The sequence below is a fragment of the Bos mutus genome, chromosome 10 (assembly GCF_027580195.1).
Source record: "Bos mutus isolate GX-2022 chromosome 10, NWIPB_WYAK_1.1, whole genome shotgun sequence".
NCBI classification, from domain to species: Eukaryota; Metazoa; Chordata; class Mammalia; order Artiodactyla; family Bovidae; genus Bos; species Bos mutus.
The window spans coordinates 49,763,442-49,780,854 of record NC_091626.1 but is presented as its reverse complement, the minus strand read 5'-3'; the positions used below and the strand labels follow the sequence as shown (position 1 = coordinate 49,780,854).

At 46.6% G+C, this 17,413-nt stretch overlaps 1 protein-coding gene across 3 annotated transcripts in view; it reads right to left on the bottom strand.

Moving 5' to 3' along the window:
- Positions 1-294: 294 nt before the first annotated feature.
- GLDN (gliomedin) overlaps positions 295-17,413 on the bottom strand; it is a 59,861-nt gene continuing 42,742 nt past the window's right edge. For all 3 annotated transcript variants that reach the window (XM_070377895.1, XM_005900466.3, XM_070377896.1), the window contains 6 exons: positions 16,922-17,059; positions 14,545-14,682; positions 11,149-11,232; positions 9,481-9,606; positions 8,331-8,481; positions 295-5,557 (listed from right to left, as the gene is read on the bottom strand). In XM_070377895.1, coding sequence (XP_070233996.1) covers positions 5,080-5,557; positions 8,331-8,481; positions 9,481-9,606; positions 11,149-11,232; positions 14,545-14,682; positions 16,922-17,059 — 1,115 coding nt within the window. In that variant the 3' untranslated portion in view covers positions 295-5,079. The remainder of the gene's footprint in view (positions 5,558-8,330; positions 8,482-9,480; positions 9,607-11,148; positions 11,233-14,544; positions 14,683-16,921; positions 17,060-17,413) is intronic.

The window sequence follows — 17,413 nt, the reverse complement described above, 5'->3', positions numbered from 1 at the left end:
CCAGGCAGGAGTACTGGAGTAGGGTGCAATTGCCTTCTCCACTTACGTCTGTAAGTATCTAGTTTTAGTAAGTAGTTGCACATTTTTCATGTTTTCTGATAGAGAAAACAATCCATATTAATGACTTTTTTCAGTACTCAGAAGGAGCCAGCAAACTATGAGAGTTTGAATAGAGGAGCAACAAATATGAATATAATTCTACCACAATACTGGTTTTTGGTTATCTTTTCTTTTAAACATTAGGTATAAATTAACATCAGGTAATAATAACAGTACACTTGTTTCAACATGTGATTATGTTCAGCAATGATTATTTTTATTGACTAATTAAAGTTAAATAAATTACAACCTAAAAAGATACATTCACCATGATCCATTCGTTGTTCAGAATAGCTTAGAATCTGTGGTTACAGATTGGAAATTATGGCTTTTAATGATGTGGTTCACCAGGTCATAGCAGCTGTATGAAAACTGAGAAGCTCAGTCGTGAACTTCTCCTTTAGATGGTCTGTGATCAGCTAGTCACAGTCAAAATGTAGTCAGTGCAGTTAGAAAAAGACACCTGGTTCTTTAAGAATTTTAGTGTCTTGTTTGACTTTTTATCTTGCAACCTTGGAAGGTAACAGACTGTGGAGGTACCTAAGATCAGAACTCCTCATTTTAAAACTCTCCTCCCCGACTCTTTCTTTGCCATAACACCTGGGCTAAGTGATAGGGCACAATATCAGTTTGCAAGAAAATGCTTTGAAACGGGGTCCACCCAACCTCTGAGGTTGAAAGGGATGGTTCTATTTACTCTCTGGTGGGAAGTTATCTGCTTTAGATTAAAGAAGAATTAGGGAATTATCTGGTTTGATTCTGACATCAGAAGTGCAAATGTTTGAAAAGTGCTTTAAAGTAACTTTGCTTATAAGCATCAATGTAAACTGCTAAAATGATATCTTGATTTGAAAACATTAGCTGGTACATTCTATTTTAGCAGTGAGCTCAAACCTTTTTTTTAAATCGAGCACTGTTTGCAGGAAAGAATGAGTAAAATCTGAATTCTTTACACTCTGTAAAGACAAACTTTTCAACCCTATTATGAAATTACTCTCTAATTTTTGTTTGTTGGTCAGACTCAGTTGTCCTTATATTACTCTGCCATAGTGAAAAAAAAAAAAGAGAGCAAGAAATCCCAATCTATATATCTCTAGCAGTGAGTATATGATTCCTTACCAACAGTTAAGGGTGCCAAGATAAATCAAATACCAAGAGTGGGGTTTCTAAAACTTTTTCTAAAATAAATATGGGCTAATTCAATAACTAACCTCTTTTGGTTGTTACTATATTTACAGTTAGTATTGTATATATTACTATTATAATCATCACTATGAAATTATATATATATATTCAGGTCCCTGTGTCCAGAAACAGCCAACATATATTTTTAAATACTTTAAAAGAAGAGCAGCACATATTAAACACATTGATCTTGAACACGAAACTCTATTCTACTCTGTTATAAAACATGAATCTGAAGAGGACATTTTTTTAAAAAAGCTGTGATGACATGATACAACCAATCTAATTAACAAGTGGGGGGAAAAGTTTCAAATACCCATTATTTTGAGAACACAGCAACAACAAATTCCCTCATAGCTGCCTAGGTTTATTCAGGGGGTGTGGAGACTCAAATATTTCAATCTGCACATTCCCTGAGTTTTAAAATGCTTCCACTAATATGGTATAAAACCAGGACTCAGGGCCACTGAGAATCGATGAGGCGCCAGTGAAAAAGTTTCAGAAGCTCCCCCCTAACACATGCATGTACTCAGTGAGGGCAAACTGCTGAGAAATCTTTACATAAGTATTTCCCTAGGTGTCCTTCCTGGCTGTAGGACCCCTGGACTCCTCTCTACTCTCGGTGGCCCTGCCTGGACCTCAGTGCTGGGCTGAAGGATGTTTGAAGAACCGAGTTGGCAGAAAATATATGTATTTAAGGGCATTTAGGAGCAAGTACACGGAAAAACTATATGAAAAGATCTTAATGACCCAGATAACCACGATGGTGTGATCACTCACCTAGAACCAGACATCCTGTAGTATGAAGTTAAGTGGGCCTTAGGAAGCATCACTACGAACAAAGCTAGTGGAGGTGATGGAATTTCAGTTGAGCTATTTCAAATCCTAAAAGATGATGATGTTAAAGTGCTGCATTCAATATGCCAGCAAATTTGGAAAACTCAGCAGTGGCCACAGGACTGCTGAGGCCTGTTTTCATTCCAATGAAAAGGTCAGTTTTCATTCCAATCCCAAAGAAAGGCAGCACCAAAGAATGTTCAAACTACAGCACAATTGCACTCGTCTCACACTTTAGCAAGGTAATGCTCAAAATTCTTCAAGCCAGGCTTCAACAGTACGTGAACTGTGAACTTCCAGATGTTCAAGCTGGATTTAGAAAAGGCAGAGAAACCACAGATCAAATTGCCAACATCTGTTGTGTCATAGAAAAAGCAAGAAAGTTTCAGAAAAACATCTATTTCTGCTTTATTGACTATGCCAAAGCGTTTGACTGTGTGGATCACAACAAACTGTGAAAAATTCTTCAAGAGATGGGAATACCAGATCACCTGACCTGCCTCTTGAGAAATCTGTATGCAGGTCAAGAAGCAACAGTTAGAACCGGACATGAAACAACAGACTGGTTCCAAACTGGGAAAGGGGTAAGTCAAGGCTGTATATTGTCACTCTGCTTATTTAACTTATATGCAGAGTACATCATGCAAAATGCTGGGCTGGATAAAGCACAAGCTGGAATCAAGATTGCCGGGAGAAATATCAATAACCTCAGATATGCAGATGATACCACCCTTATTGCAGAAAGCAAAGAGGAACTAAAGAGCCTCTTGATGAAAGTGAAAGAGGAGAGAAAAAGCTGACTTAAAACTCAACATTCAAAAAATTAAGATCATGGCATCTGGTCCCATCACTTCATGGAAAATAGATGGGGAAGCAATGCAAACAGTGAGAGACTTTATTTTGGGGGGCTCCAAAATCACTGCAGATGGTGACTGCAGCCATGAAATTAAAAGATGCTTACTCCTTGGAAGAAAATCTATGACCAACCTAGACAGCATATTAAAAAGCAGAGACATTACTTTGCCAACAAAGGTCCATCTAGTCAAAGCTATGGTTTTTCCAGTAGTCATGTATGGATGTGAGAGTTGGACCATAAAGAAAGCTGAGCACCAAAGAATTGATGCTTTTGAACTGTGGTGTTAGAGAAGACTCTTGAGAGTCCCTTGGACTGCAAGGAGATCCAACCAGTCCATCCTAAAGGAAATCAGTCTTGAATATTCATTGGAAGAACTGATGCTGAAGCTGAAGCTCCAATTCTTTGGCCACCTGATATGAAGAACTGACTCTTTTAGAAAAGACCCTGATGCTGGGAAAGATTGAAGGTAGGAGGAGAAGGGAACGACAGAGGATGAGATGGTTGGATGGCATCACCGACTCGATGGACTTGAGTTTGAGTGAGCTCTGGGAGTTAGTGATGGACAAGGAAGCCTGGATGCTGTAGCCCATGAGGCTGCAAAAAGTTGAACACGACTGAGTGACTGAACTGAACTAGGAGCAAGTTAAACTGGATTTTCTCCTGGCATCCAAAGGGACCAGATCACATTCTTTAAAACTATATTTGGGTAGTTATAAAGTAATTATCTGCCAATTAAAATTGTTTAAAAAGTCACAAGGAGAAAAAAGCCAGATAACATATATTAAAAAGAAAAACTACATTAGGGTAAGAACAGTTCATTAACTGCTTTTTTTTTTGGGGGGGGGCACGCTTAATTTTATGCTGTTCTCACCCTTGTGCTTTACTATAAACTCAAAGCATATAAATGACCACTTTTTAGTCTGAAACAAAAAAAAATATATAACAAACAGGCTCAGGTCAATAAGCCCTTCTAAGAATCAGGCTCACTTTACTATTCTAGATCAGGGATTGGCAAACTATTGTTATTAAAGGCCAGAAAATAAATGTTTTAGATTTGGGGAGCTGTTACTCAACTTTCTTAGAGTGATTCAACACTGCCAGTATACAGCAAAAGTAGTCACAGCCTATAATACGCCTGTGACAATACGCAAATGCCTCTGATTGTGTTGAATAAAACTTTATTTACAGAAACAGCCAATGGGCTGTCTTTGGCCCAAGGGTCACAGTTTGCCCATCCCTGTTCTAGATAATAACCACGAATGGCACCTTTCTTCTGAAAACTGCAAAGTGCCTCTCAAGGTTCTCACTGGATTAATGTCCACTTGCACAGTATTTGCTCTGAGAGCAGACGCAGATCTAGGGCAGAAAGACCCTGCAGATTCAATGTGTATGAGCCGAGCTGCAGATTGGCATGGTCAGAAATTGACAGGAACCCAGGAAGCCTGTTTCTGCTTCAATGCAGGCAGCTATTCCTGGCTTTGGCTAATTTTGGCGTGGTAATCAGGAGCTAAGGATGATGCCCACTTTGACGCTCTGGTGGCAGATGAAGATGCAGAGAAAGGTAATAAGTTAGGGGTAATAAGGTACCTCAACAGCCTTAAAGGGTCAGTGCAGCTTCCAAGACAATAAACATAAGTCGGCACTAAGGAATTCATTGCTCAGACCACCAGGCTGATCAACTCACAGGTACATCTGCTCAGCCATGGCTAAAAGCCAAAAATAAAATCCAAAACCAAATACACAAAAGTTGCGAGAGCAGCAGCAGCTAAGAATCACAGAATTCCCTACAGGTAAGGAAATCTTACCAATCATCTTAGCCAGTCCTTTCATATTACCAGTGGGGAAAAACAAGACCTAAAGAGGGAGAGGTAACTTGCGCAGCTACTTTGTGAAGGAATTACCAAATGCCAGCCATTTTTGAGTTCCAGTCTGTTATTTCCCCCTACAGAATCTGAATTAAAGGGGAAACACCACGTAAGCACCCGTGTCGTGAGATTATGACAGCTAATTACCTGACCGCCCTTAAAGACAAGTTTCCTATCGGGACACACATGGTGCCAGAGAAGAGCTGAAATTTACTGAGGGGAATAGAATGCTTCCTATCACTGGTGTAATGCGGCTGACAGAAACTGCACAGGATAAAGCATTAAATGGCCATCTTCCCAAGAATACAAATGCTGGTCTCTCATATTGTATGATAACATGGCAAGAACAGACTGGGAAGTCCTTAGAGCAAAGTTTGCATTGATCTGTTTCCCTCCTAACAGGTCAAAGGCAAACGTTATCCTCGTATCTTTGGTGTCAGTGACATAGAGGATCCCTCGGGCAATGAAGGCGTTGCCGGCCTTGGACTTGGGGTACGTAGTGTTGATGTGCTGCACCACGGAGAAGGTCCTCTCCTCCAGCTGTGCGACAAGGATGCTTGAGCCATCCGCGCTGGAAGCATAGATAATCCAAAGGCCCTTTTCATCTACAGCTAAATTGAAGTACGTCTTGGAATTCGCAAAGAGGTATTTTCGATCAAAATACAAGGCATTTTCAAGCTTCAGAGTTTGGGATGTTTCTTTGCCAAATTCAAACCTGAAATGTGTAAAAAAAAAAAAAAAAAGTAGATATTAGACACCATTTTTATGGACAAGGGTGGTTTTTAGGCTCCTCTGTTAACCTAGGGTGGGGCCTGGGATTCTGCATTTCTAGTAAGTTCCAGGTTGTGCTCATTCTGCTATTACATCTGCAACACCATGAGCAGTGAGGATGCAGAGGCTGGTGACTACATCTCACTGTCCACCTACTAACCATGTGACCTCGGTAAAAGTCCTTCACTTCCTGAATCCTCAGGTGTCTGCTGACCTCCTGATATGCCCTCTCAAAGCGGCAAGGGGCCTTAGAAGATAATCTAGTCTGTCATTTCATTTTACTCATGAGAAAAGGAGATGTGACCAGCTCAGGAATACAGACAAGCAGTTTAAACTCAGGCTTTTGACCTCCAAGTTTGGGGGTGGTTCCTCTACTCCACGCTGGAGTTTTAAGACAAAAGTTTCACAGCAGGCTCAATGAAGGAAGTCAGCAGCTGAGAGGTGAAGTAGCAAAGTCATGGCTGTAAAGTCACTTTTCTTTCTTTGGTAAGCAAGTAGATCAATGAAGTGACGGCGTGAAACCCCATGCCCCTCAGCTCCTGGAGGCTGTTTGATTTGGCAGACTCCAAACCTACATCAGAGCAAAAGTGGATTTTGATTCAGCTTCAGGAATGAAAATTCAGGGACTCAAGGCTAAACGAAAAGAAAAGCACTAGGAGGCGCCATTGAGCAGCAGCAGAACTGTGACAGGTGCGAAGCTGCGGGGATGCACCGGAGTACAGCAAGCTCGAAGCCAGTTAAGAAATCCTGAAGTAAATTGGAAAAGAAACTAGACAAGAGTGAGGGCTTTAGAAGGTCTTTCATGCCCATCTCTGCTTTCAGGGCTCCCCTTCCTCTGAATGCCAGGGATTCAGGACTGTCCCTGTCTGGTACTGGCACTGACAGTTGCTTTTCTTGATGAGGCTTGTCTCTTCCAGCAAAAACAGGGTCTAATTCCAGTCTGCCTCCGATTCTCCTCCCAGACTGTAGCCAGGCACTGGAGCAGGGCCCCAATACAGTTGTTCTAACCTCACACAAGCTTAGTGCCATTAGAAGCCACTCTTTCTTAGGGTGGCCAATCCTCCTCTGGGCCTCATTCACCCCAGAATACCCCACGTAACTGCTCTCAGTTGCTCAGTCATGTGTGACTCTTTTGCGACCCCATGGACTGTAGCACGCCAGGCTCCTCTGTCCAAGGGATCTCCCAGGTGAGAATACTGGAGTGGGTAGCCATTCCCTTCTACAGGGGATCTTCCCGACCCAGGGATCGAACCTGCTTTGATTGAACCTGTTTGGCAGGTGGATTCTTTACCACTGTGCCACCTGGGTGGCTCTATATATATGGCAGCCACAAGGCTTCCTGGTGGTAAAGAACCCGCTGCCAATGCAGGAGACAAAAGAGATGTGTGTTGGATTGCTGGGTTGGGAAGATCCCCTGGAAGAGAGAATGGCAATCCACTCCACTATTCTTGCCTAGAGAATCCCATGGACAGAGGAGGCTGGCGGGCTACAGTCCATGGGGTCGCAAAGAGTCGGACACAACTGAAGCGACTTAGCACACATGCACATGCAGGGACTGAATGAGAACAAATGTCACAGAAAGCAGTGTGTGTGGGGAGAGAGGGCTTCTGAATGGGTGGCGGGCCAGTTATCTTTTTCTTTTAGCACAAGATTCTGTCTAGATGAGGTAGCCAGGAGGTGCTGAGGTGCTGAGGGAGCCCAGGATGGGAGGTGGTGCAGAGGCACAGGAGGGGGTGCCTCCAGCCACGGCTGACATGTGTGTCTGGCGTGGCTGGTTTGACTGCATGATGTACTAGCAAGCCCGTGCCCATGGAGGAATCCAGTCCTCCCTCAAGATGCAGGTCTCTTGTTTGGAATGATGAGGACCACGGCTTTCATAACACTGGAATTGTCATTTCCAATGGGAGTACAGTTGGAGGGCTGCAGAGGTTCTCATCCATCTTTCCATTTGTAGTGAGGGCATGGAAGTCACCGGAAGTGGTGTCTCTCCTCTAAGGTCACAAATAAGTAGGTGGGAGGGTTGGAACTTGATTGCGTTCACTGCTCCCTTGATTTGCCCAAGATGATGTCTGCCTCTAAAGCCCAGCACTTGATGTCTTCTTGAGCCATGCAGACAACCTTTAGCAATTCTTGTGCGGAGCCAGGAAGCCTGGGCTGCTGTCCTGGGCCCTGACTACCTGGGTGGCCACCTCTCCTGCCCATGGGAAGATGGAGGGCATGTGGAGGTGGCTTGGTGAGGGCTCTGTCAGGATGACAGAACCACCTGAAGGCCTTGCAGTCTCTAGTCCTCAGAGATCTCAGCTGTGACATGAAATTCTTCACACCCAACAGTTTTCAGAACAAAACCGATTTGGGGGTGTGACACCTTCCTGCCAGAGGGAGGCCTGGATTCTGCTCTTATTTCCCCAAAGGATAAGAAAGCTTCCGCCCCCCACCCCTGCCACCCCCAGTCACTCCCAGCTTCCTTCTCTCTGGCCCTGAACTTACACTTGGTTCCAGACCAGCAATAAATGCAATGGGGGCTCACTCCTTGTGGCCTGCGGTTCATTCAGTCAGCAAACCCTGACTGACCTCTGGCTGTGTGCCAGGCCCCGGGAACATAGAGGGTAGAACCACAGTCCCTTCCCTTAAGTAGCTGAAGTATGACTGAAGTGCCACGCACAGTAGGTACCAGCTGGGATGGGCGAGGAGGGGCAGCGGGGCCCTGAAGGACTCACCTCACTATGGTGTTGGAGCCTCCCTTGTGGTAGTAGAGAGAGTTGTTGTGAACAGTGTGCCCACAGCCGTGGAAATAGTACGGGAGGTGGATGAGCGTGTAACTGCCGTTCAGCAGTGAGGGCTGGTCTTCGAACTCCTTCACCCTGATGCCTGTAGGAGGGAAACCAGGGAAAGACAGTCACAGCTTGGAGGTGAGCTGGGGGAGGAGGGGTAAAAGGACAGAAGGTGAGAGTCAGACATCCCGCAAGGGTCCTTGTCCAGTTTCAAGATCCCAGGCTCCCAAACCCGAAGGCCAATTCTCTTCCGTGGATTCCTGAACCATCTTTTGAACACAGTAACCAGAGTTGCCTTTGCTCCTCCCAGGAAAATGGTATCATGCCCTCCCCTACAATTTCATCAACTTTTCTGCCACAGGCCTGCATCGTGAAGAGCACCTGTGCGGTCACCTCCCACCACTGCCTTCCAAGGGGGCCATGCTGCCTCTGTGCCTTGCTCTTCCCGTTAGAGTCACAGGTTCCCTTTCAGCTGGTCATCTGGACAGTTACTGCCAGCTGATGAGTGAGCCTGCATGAGACCAAAGTAGCATGTCTGAGCTATTGCTCTGACTAGTCGGCATGGCCAGGCCTCTTCTGGCATGGGGCCACTGCAATGCCTGACCACATCTGTTTGGGACAGTGTGATGCAGTAGACCTTCGAGATGGTACCTCACCCACTCCCCTGGGCTCTCAGATACTGTGGTATGTGAGAAAAGTGGCCAAAAGGATTCTCCTTAAAGAAAGATAGCCTGTGCAAAAAAAAAAAAAAAAAAATTGTCTCTGGCATTTCTTCTTCTTTATGGTTTCAGGGTTTGTAAAGGGTTTATCAGTCAGGATGCTATTTGTTTCCTCCTGGACACTTTGCCAAAAAGCTGCAGTGGAGGCACCCTGGTCACGTCCCTCTTATCTGAACTGTGAGGTTTGTCACCAATGTGCTCAACTGAGAGCAGCATTCTGCCCACTCATTTGGGCTTTCTAAAATTAAAAAAAAAGCAATTCTGTGACACCAACGAGCAAGGATTTCAGACACAGAAACAGGATAAGCCTGAAGGGAGGCAACAAAGGAAATATAAAATTACAGCAGAGATATGGCTCATCCGCCAAGTAAAAGCACCTGAGAAATGTTCAGTCACCCAGATGCGTTCATCACTCTTGTTAGCAGACTCTCTTATCCAAGTCCCAAACGTCTCTTTAACTTTCAACACTTGTATTGGACGTCCAATGGATGTGATCATGGATTCTATCAAAAGAAGAGAAAGTTACTCACCTCCCAATTATGACTGTCACCTACAAATTGGCAGTTGCCATTGGCACTTGCCCCCTACCTCTACAAGGATTAAATCACGTGCTGATGCAGCTGCTGACTTTCCACATCCCCTGCAAGGAGCTAAGGGTGGAGAGCAGAAATGAGGCACTCTGTCCTCAGTGGAGGCAGGAGTGGGGGACTGGTAGAACAAGTCTTCAGATAGTTAGATATTTTCAGGAGCTGACTTTATGAGCCCAGGACGAAGAATTGATGCTTTTGAACTGTGATGTTGGAGAAGAGTCCCTTGGACTGCAAGGAGATCCAACCAGTCCATCCTAAAGGAGATCAGTCCTGAATATTCATTGGAAGGACTGATGCTGAAGCTGAAGCTCCAATTCTCTGGCCACCTGATATGAAGAACTAACTCAATGGAAAAGACCCTGATGCTGGGAAAGATTGAAGGCAGGAGGAGAAGGGGACGACAGAGGATGAGATGGTAGGATGGCATCACTTGTGTGGTGATAACTCAATGGACATGAGTTTGAGTAAACTCTGGGAGTTGGTGATGGACAGGGAAGCCTGGCATGGTGCAGTCCATGGGGTCACAAAGAGTCAGACACGACTGAGCAACTGACCTGAACTGAACTGAAGTCATGTATCTCTTCATATGGTGGCTCAGACAGTAAAGAATCTGCCTGCCATGTGGGAGACCTGGGTTCTATCCTTGGGTAGGGAGATACCCTGGAGAAGGAAATGGTAATCCACCCCAGTATTCCTGTCTGAGAATTCCATGGACAGAGAAGCCTGGCTGGCTACAGTCCATGGAGCACAAAGAGTCAGACATGACTGAGAGACTAACGCTTTCACTTTCTAAGTATCTAGAAAAGCACCCAAATCCTTCATGGGGATGACTGCTCCATGTGACTTGCAGAAACCTTCTGCAAAAAACATGTGCTAGATTGCATGTACTCCTCCTTCACCAAAATCACATATATACTGACCTTTCCCCCTACTGCTCTGGAGCAGTTTCTCAGAGCTACCTGAAACGCTTTCTCCTGGGCTATAGTCCTCATTTTGCAACAAAAGAAACATGACTCACAACTCTCACATTGTGCTTATTTTATTTTTTTAGTTCATATGACGTTAAGGTATCTGATTTCTGAGTTTTAAAACAGGATGCTTTGGGACTTCCCTGATGGTCCAGTGGGTAATAACCTGCCTGCCAATGCAGGGAACACAGGTTCGACCCCTGGTCCGGGAAGATGCCACATGCCGCAGAGCAACTAAGCCCGTGTACCACAACTACTGAGCCCACACTCTGCAGCCCTCGAGCCACAACCACTGAGCCTGTGCAACACAACTACTGAAGCCAGTGCACGTAGAGCCTGTGCTCCACAACAAGAGAAGGCGCCACGACGAGAAGTCCTTTCATCGCAACTAGACAGTAGCCCCCGCTGCTGCAGAAAGCCTGTACACAGCAATGCAGACCCATGCACAAATAATTAAAAAAATAAACAGGATGCTTTGTTTCTGTACCTGCTTGTGGGGAATGGTGTTCACTGACTTTCTCATAAGTTTTTCCAACCAAGGTGTCATCATTTGGTACAGCACATGTCTCACCTAAAACAACAAAGGTAATCAGAGCAAATGCAGTTGGCACGGTGAGATGTGTATAAGTTCATAACTGGTGCTTTCCGCCACCTTATTCCAGATTCGAGTTCCATAAGCATCCTTGGTTTTTGCTTGCTTGCTTTTAAGCACCAACTCATATGCTTCCAATTTTTTTTCCTCTGCCTGGTGAGTTCCCAACAAGCATTTCATGATCATAGTTGCTAAGACTGTACAATCTTGAGAGGATGTCAGTAATAGGAAAATGTCACCTGAGTCAGCTATCCTAACTCTCAACAATCTGGGGGAGGTGGGGAAGGCTTACTGACACGTTCCTGGCCACTCTGGGCAGGTGGGAATCTATCACAGTTTGTATTTTCTGGAGGGATTTTCACCCTCAGGGAAGTTGATGGGGATGAGGGAGCAGCCTCATGATGGGGTGGCCCATTTCATCCTGTCTTCCTGAACTGCCAGGGAGCAGAGGAAGAATAAGCCTAGAGACAGCCCAGACCAGAGAGGTCGGGGCCCCTTTCCCCTCCCCATTTTCCATCTGTTTTTTTCTGCTCGAAGACCTGTGGGACCCAGGCCCTTGAGGGGCACATGATTCACAGTTGGTTTGAGGCTATGACTAAGCATAGATTCATCTTCCTTAGCAAATGGGCTGAACTCAGACCTTTGGTGAAGAGGTGGCTCAGGTGGCAGAAGCAGGACAGAAGGCAGGGGTAGTGTGGCCAGTGTGGAGATGAGAAGGCACAGACCGGCTGGCAGCAGGTCTCAGCAAATCGGGCTTTCTGGGAAAGGCCAGGACCCCACTTCCCTAGGCAAATTCTGAGGGTTTCCAATCACCTGTGGTTGCTAGATAGAAAGGAGCACCTCCACTGTCGCTAGGGAAACACACAGAATAAACGAGAGAGGTGTCTTTATCAGTAAAATAGGGAGGCTCTTCTCAAATGTTCCTTTAGCTGGATGAGCCCTGTCTCTCTGAAGCCCTTCTGCCATGGATGAGAGCGGTCTCGGGGCTGTTAGACTCCCCACACACAATCCTGCCTCTCAAGTTCCCCCCTGAGTTTCCACTTAGAGGCCTGGGCTTCGCACAGAGAGGGACAGAGAGACCCTCCCATTCTTAGTCTGAAGAAGGGGTCTCGTTAACTCGTGCAGGACCTACCCACCAGCTTCTGAAGCTGACGGGGTGGGACGGGATTAAAGGAAAGGGATAGGAGGAGCAGGAGCGAGGGCCAAGCTCAGACGCTGGATGCCTGGCAGCCAGAACTCACTCCTGGGAGGCACAGCAGAAGGAAATGGCCTCTCTTTTAAAGCAGTTTTCACAACCCTGAAGCCCAACTCCTGCCGACCAGCCTCTTAGCAGACAGGCTAGGCTGGGAGGGCACCTCTCCAGCACCCCTCTCACTGCTGACAGAGCCTCTGGCAAGTCCGAATTCCACAGAAGCAGGGCCAGACTTCCCCTCCTCTCAGGGGATGGTTCCGCTCAGCCTGCACCCCCAGGGAGGCTGAACAAAGGGCTGATGCTAAGGGAAAGGGTGGTATTGAATTAACAGCCTGCTCACTGCTGGGCAGGGTCATAATCAGGCTCCATTTACTGGGCGTGACGGTGACATCTCTGAAAGCTCAGATTCACCCACTCTGAAACTGAGTGTGTGAGCCCCCCAACCCAAACATCTTCCAGAAAGAACAGTGCACCAGACAGAATGAAAGAGTGTTTAGGAAAGTGGTGGAGAAATCCACAGAAAGTGAGAAAGAAACCCCAGTCAGGACCCTCTTCTCTGCTTGCCAGGAAGCCAGGCATCCAGTTGTGCCTCCTCATGGCCCAAGTTAGGGGAATAAGTCCCTGAACATCTCTGTGTGGAGAAGTTATAGCAGCATCTGAGAAGGACTTTTCATTAACTCGGCCCTTGATTTCTTCTTAGCTCTCAACCCCATGGCCACCCCTGTCACAACTGGCCAAAGAACAAGCCGCCCAGGCCTGCCAGAGATCAGGCGCCCTTGCATTACTTTGCCAAGAAAGGTCCGTCTAGTCAAGGCTATGGTTTTTCCAGTGGTCATGTATGGATGTGAGAGTTGGACCATAAAGAAAGCTGAGCACCAAAGAATTGATGCTTTTGAACTGTGGTATTGCAGAAGACTCTTTGAGAGTCCCTTGGACTGCAAGGAGATCCAACCAGTTTATCCTAAAGGAAATCAGTCCTGAATACTCATTGGAAGGACTGATGTTGAAGCTGAAACTCCAATAGTTTGGCCACCTGATGCGAAAAGCTGACTCATTTGAAAAGACCCTGATGCTGGGAAAGATTGAGGGAGGGAGGAGAAGGGGACAAGAGAGGGTGAGATGGTTGGATGACATCACCGACTCAATGGACATAGTTTGAGTAAACTCCGGGAGCTGGTGAAGGACAGGGAAGCCTTGTATGCTGTCGTCCATAGGGTCGCAAAGTCGGACATGACTGAGTGACTGAAATGAACTGCCCTTTGTTGGCTTATTCTCAACGTGTGGATTTCTGTCTCCGAAAAGAAAATGCTCCAAGCAGGGGCTTTACAGGCAGGCACATTGGGGTTTGAATCCCAGCTGTTGCTTACTAACTGAGTGACCGTGGACAGACTACGTAGCTCCCTAGGGTTTCAGCTTTGTATCTGTGAACTGGTCAGAATACGACTCCTATATCTTAGGGCTAGTGTAGAATTAAATGAACTGAGCACTTAGCCCTATGCCTACAACATCGCTAGCATTGTTAGCAAAGCTTAGAGGTGGTGATGGCAGTACTGGGGTATCTATGGGGAGTTAGATGATCTGAATTTCCCCATAGTCTCCATCCCTCCAACATCAGTCAAGCCCTCCATGCTCCAGAGATGGTGGATTTGGCAAGAAAGAGGAATAGTCTGGTGATGGCTCAGCCTTTATAGAGAATCCACCTGCCAAATAGGAGACCTGAGTTTGATCCCTGGGTCGGGAAGATCCCCTGGAGAAGGGAATAGCTACCCCTCCAGTAATCTTGCCTGGAGAATTCCATGGTGGAGCCTGGCAGGGTACAGTCCATGGGGTCACCAAGAGTTGGACATGATTGAGCGACTAGCTCAAGTGAAGGAAGAGGGATGAGGGCAGGAGGCAGGAGGCCCAATTCTAAACCTGCCACCAGTCCTTAACCTGGGCAGGCTGTTCAGGCCTCCCAGGTCGGTGGAGAAGGGGAGGGAATACTCGCTTTGGGTAAAATCTCCCCTTATTAAAACAATCTGGTCACAAAATCTGGGTGAAGCCTGAGAGCTTGGGATTGTTCACTGAAGAGGTAGCTCCCTAGGGCAGGGGTGTGTGACCTGGGCACTGGCCGTTGAACATGTTTGGCTGCCGAGGGCCTTTGGATCTTCTGCTTCCAGGGGGACCTGGAGGACCCGGAGGGCCTGGGGGCCCAGGTGGGCCAGGTGGGCCAGGTGGGCCTTGGTCACCTTTGGCACCTGGAGAAAGAGAGAGAGAAGCAGGGGTGGGAGTTGATTAGAGAGCTGTAAGCAGAGATGGGTTCCACACAGGGGAAAAGGAGATGGAGCCGCTCCAGGGAAGCTGGCCAAATCCTGGACAGTGGTCCTCCAGCACTCACTCACACAGGGTCAAGGGAGCTCCCACAGAAGGTGCTAAGTTTCAACTAGGTGCCAGGAACTGTGCTGGGAATTTTAGAAATCTTCCCTTCGTCTCTCCCAAGTACTCTGTGAGGCAGTACCAGCAGCTCCTCGGGTGACCCGGGTCTCAGGAACGTTCAGGGCTTTGCCCCAGGTCACAGCTGGAGCAGAGCTGCCCCCCACCCCAACACTCAGGGCTGTCTCACTCCTTAGCTCATCCTCTTCTTCTTGGCTGATGTTGGGAGATCTCAACCCTGACTGTTTATTAGAATCACCCAAGGAGCTCAAATACAATTATAATGCCTGGACCCCATCCCAGATCACTTCATCAAAATGATGGGGAAGCTGGTCATCTGTAGTTTTAAAAACCTCCAAGGATGCTTCCAGGCATGAGAGACACTGCTCCATGCTGTGGAAGAGATCGGGGTGGCTGTCCAGCTTTGTGACCTTGGGCAGGCAGTGTATCCCTCTGAGACTGGTGCTTCATTTCCAGAGTCTCATACTCCCTGCCCTGCCCTGTGAGAACCCACTGAGGTCACCAGGGTGAGTGCTCTGATGGTTGGTTTCCCTGCACATCAGCAGGTGGAGTCACTACACACTTCTAACTTCAGGTGGCCGTGTGGGTACAGCCCTTTGCAGGGGCCTTTGGTTCTGCAATTTGCATAAAGATGCCGCTAGTCTGGGATATTCAGTCCTTTGGTTCTACACGCCTTTCCTGGGCTGACTGGTGATCTGAGATCTCTTTAGCTGCCTCTTCCCAGCCCCACCAAATAGGTCTTTTCAGCTGCTTTAGAACTGAAGGGGCAAGCAGGAGTCACAGAGGCTGAGGGTGGTTCTAAGCCCCCAGCCGAAAGGGCAGAGATCATGGCAGATGTGGTCCAGCCCTCCTACTCCTTCTCTGCCCTCTGGCCAGAGGACACACTGAGCTCTGGCCTGGTCTCTAGAGCTGGAGTACACTCAGAGCTGCTGCTTTCCTGAATGCTTTGAGGTCACCCTCATTTGTTTGGTAATATAGGGGTGTGTGACATTCTGGATGTGTAGCTTTCCCATATAACTGAATATAACATGATCTTATAGTTTCAAAATATATTCACACACACACACACACACACACACACACATATATATATGAATCCTGTCAAAACACCTCTTAAATCTTACATATTTTGTGCACAACCTCCTTTTTTTTAGAATAAGGCATGCTGAACCCAATTTGATTTTTCCTGGGTGCTTTGATCTTTACACAGTACCTGGTAAATGGCAGGTGCCCAAGAAATTTTTAAAGCTGGATGGGACACTGATTCTGGGTCACTGTCCTGAACATCTATCATCCTGGCTTCTCGAGAATAGATATCATGTCTTACTCATTTTCATATTACCATTTTCAGCTGTTATAGCAAAGTCCCTAATTCATAAATGGTGTTCTCTGATATTCAAAAATGCTTATTGAACACACGAATAGGATAGTTATGCTTTTCTAGTACAAATGGTCCCCAAAGTAAAGTGCTTTTAAAATTCTGCCTCTTCCTCCTCCATGACCATCAGCCGGCACTTACTCTTTCCACCATGTCATTGCCTTTCTGAAGCTTGCTGTGCCACAGACATCAATTCCCTGCTTTTAACCTGGGCTGGAAACCAGATAAAGAAGATCAGCAACCATGTTTGCCTCAATCCTATGTTAAGAATCTTAGGATAAGGGGCTGAAGATGGCCTGAGCTCAACTCTGAAGCTTGTACTTTCTGTCTGTTGTCCTTTGAAATTTCTCACTTGTTCTGGATTGCGCTGGATTTAACAGATATTTGGGAAAAGGAAGTTTCCTTCATCCTAAATCCATCCAACTATGGCATGGTGCTTTATCTCAACTGCTTATGCTTAGATCTCAGATTTGGTCTTACCAACATTGGGCTTACATTACACATGGTTTTCTCCTTGTCAAAAGCACAGGACTGTAAAACATGCTATGAAACAGAGGGGCATCTAGGGAAGATAAGGAGAGATGACCCAGAGCAGCCCTGGTACAAGAAACCAGGATGGTTTCTGGGCCCATTCACCCCGGGAGACCGCAGCACCAGCCCCTTACCTGCGGGGAGCACGTCGTTGGGCACGTCCCCTTTGTCTCCCTTGTCACCCTTCTGCCCTGCTGGGCCCTCGTTTCCAGGCAAGCCCAGCTCACCAGGGTCTCCCTTTTCCCCTGGAGTTCCTGTGGCTCCAGGTGGCCCTGAAGGGGGAAAAAAAAAGATTTATGAGCCTGTTGTGCAGGAAATTCTGGTATACTACTTTGTAATACTGTGCTTTGTGTTTTCAAGGTGAAGCAAAACCAAATACATAACACTTCATAATTATTTTAGGACAGCAGCAAGGTACAAATTCATGAAAGAATATACTTCTAGGTAGTTCTGTTGAATTTTTTTTAGAGACATTTTGCTGGGCCAACAGGTTGGAGAGAGGAGTGAACCCCAAGAGGGACAGTCACAGTGAGAGCAGAAAGAAGGGGAAGCCTCATCAGAAATCTGCCCTCCCCACCCCAGGAGGGAAGGCTGAGCACTTGGAGGACTTTGTTAGGCCCTTGAAC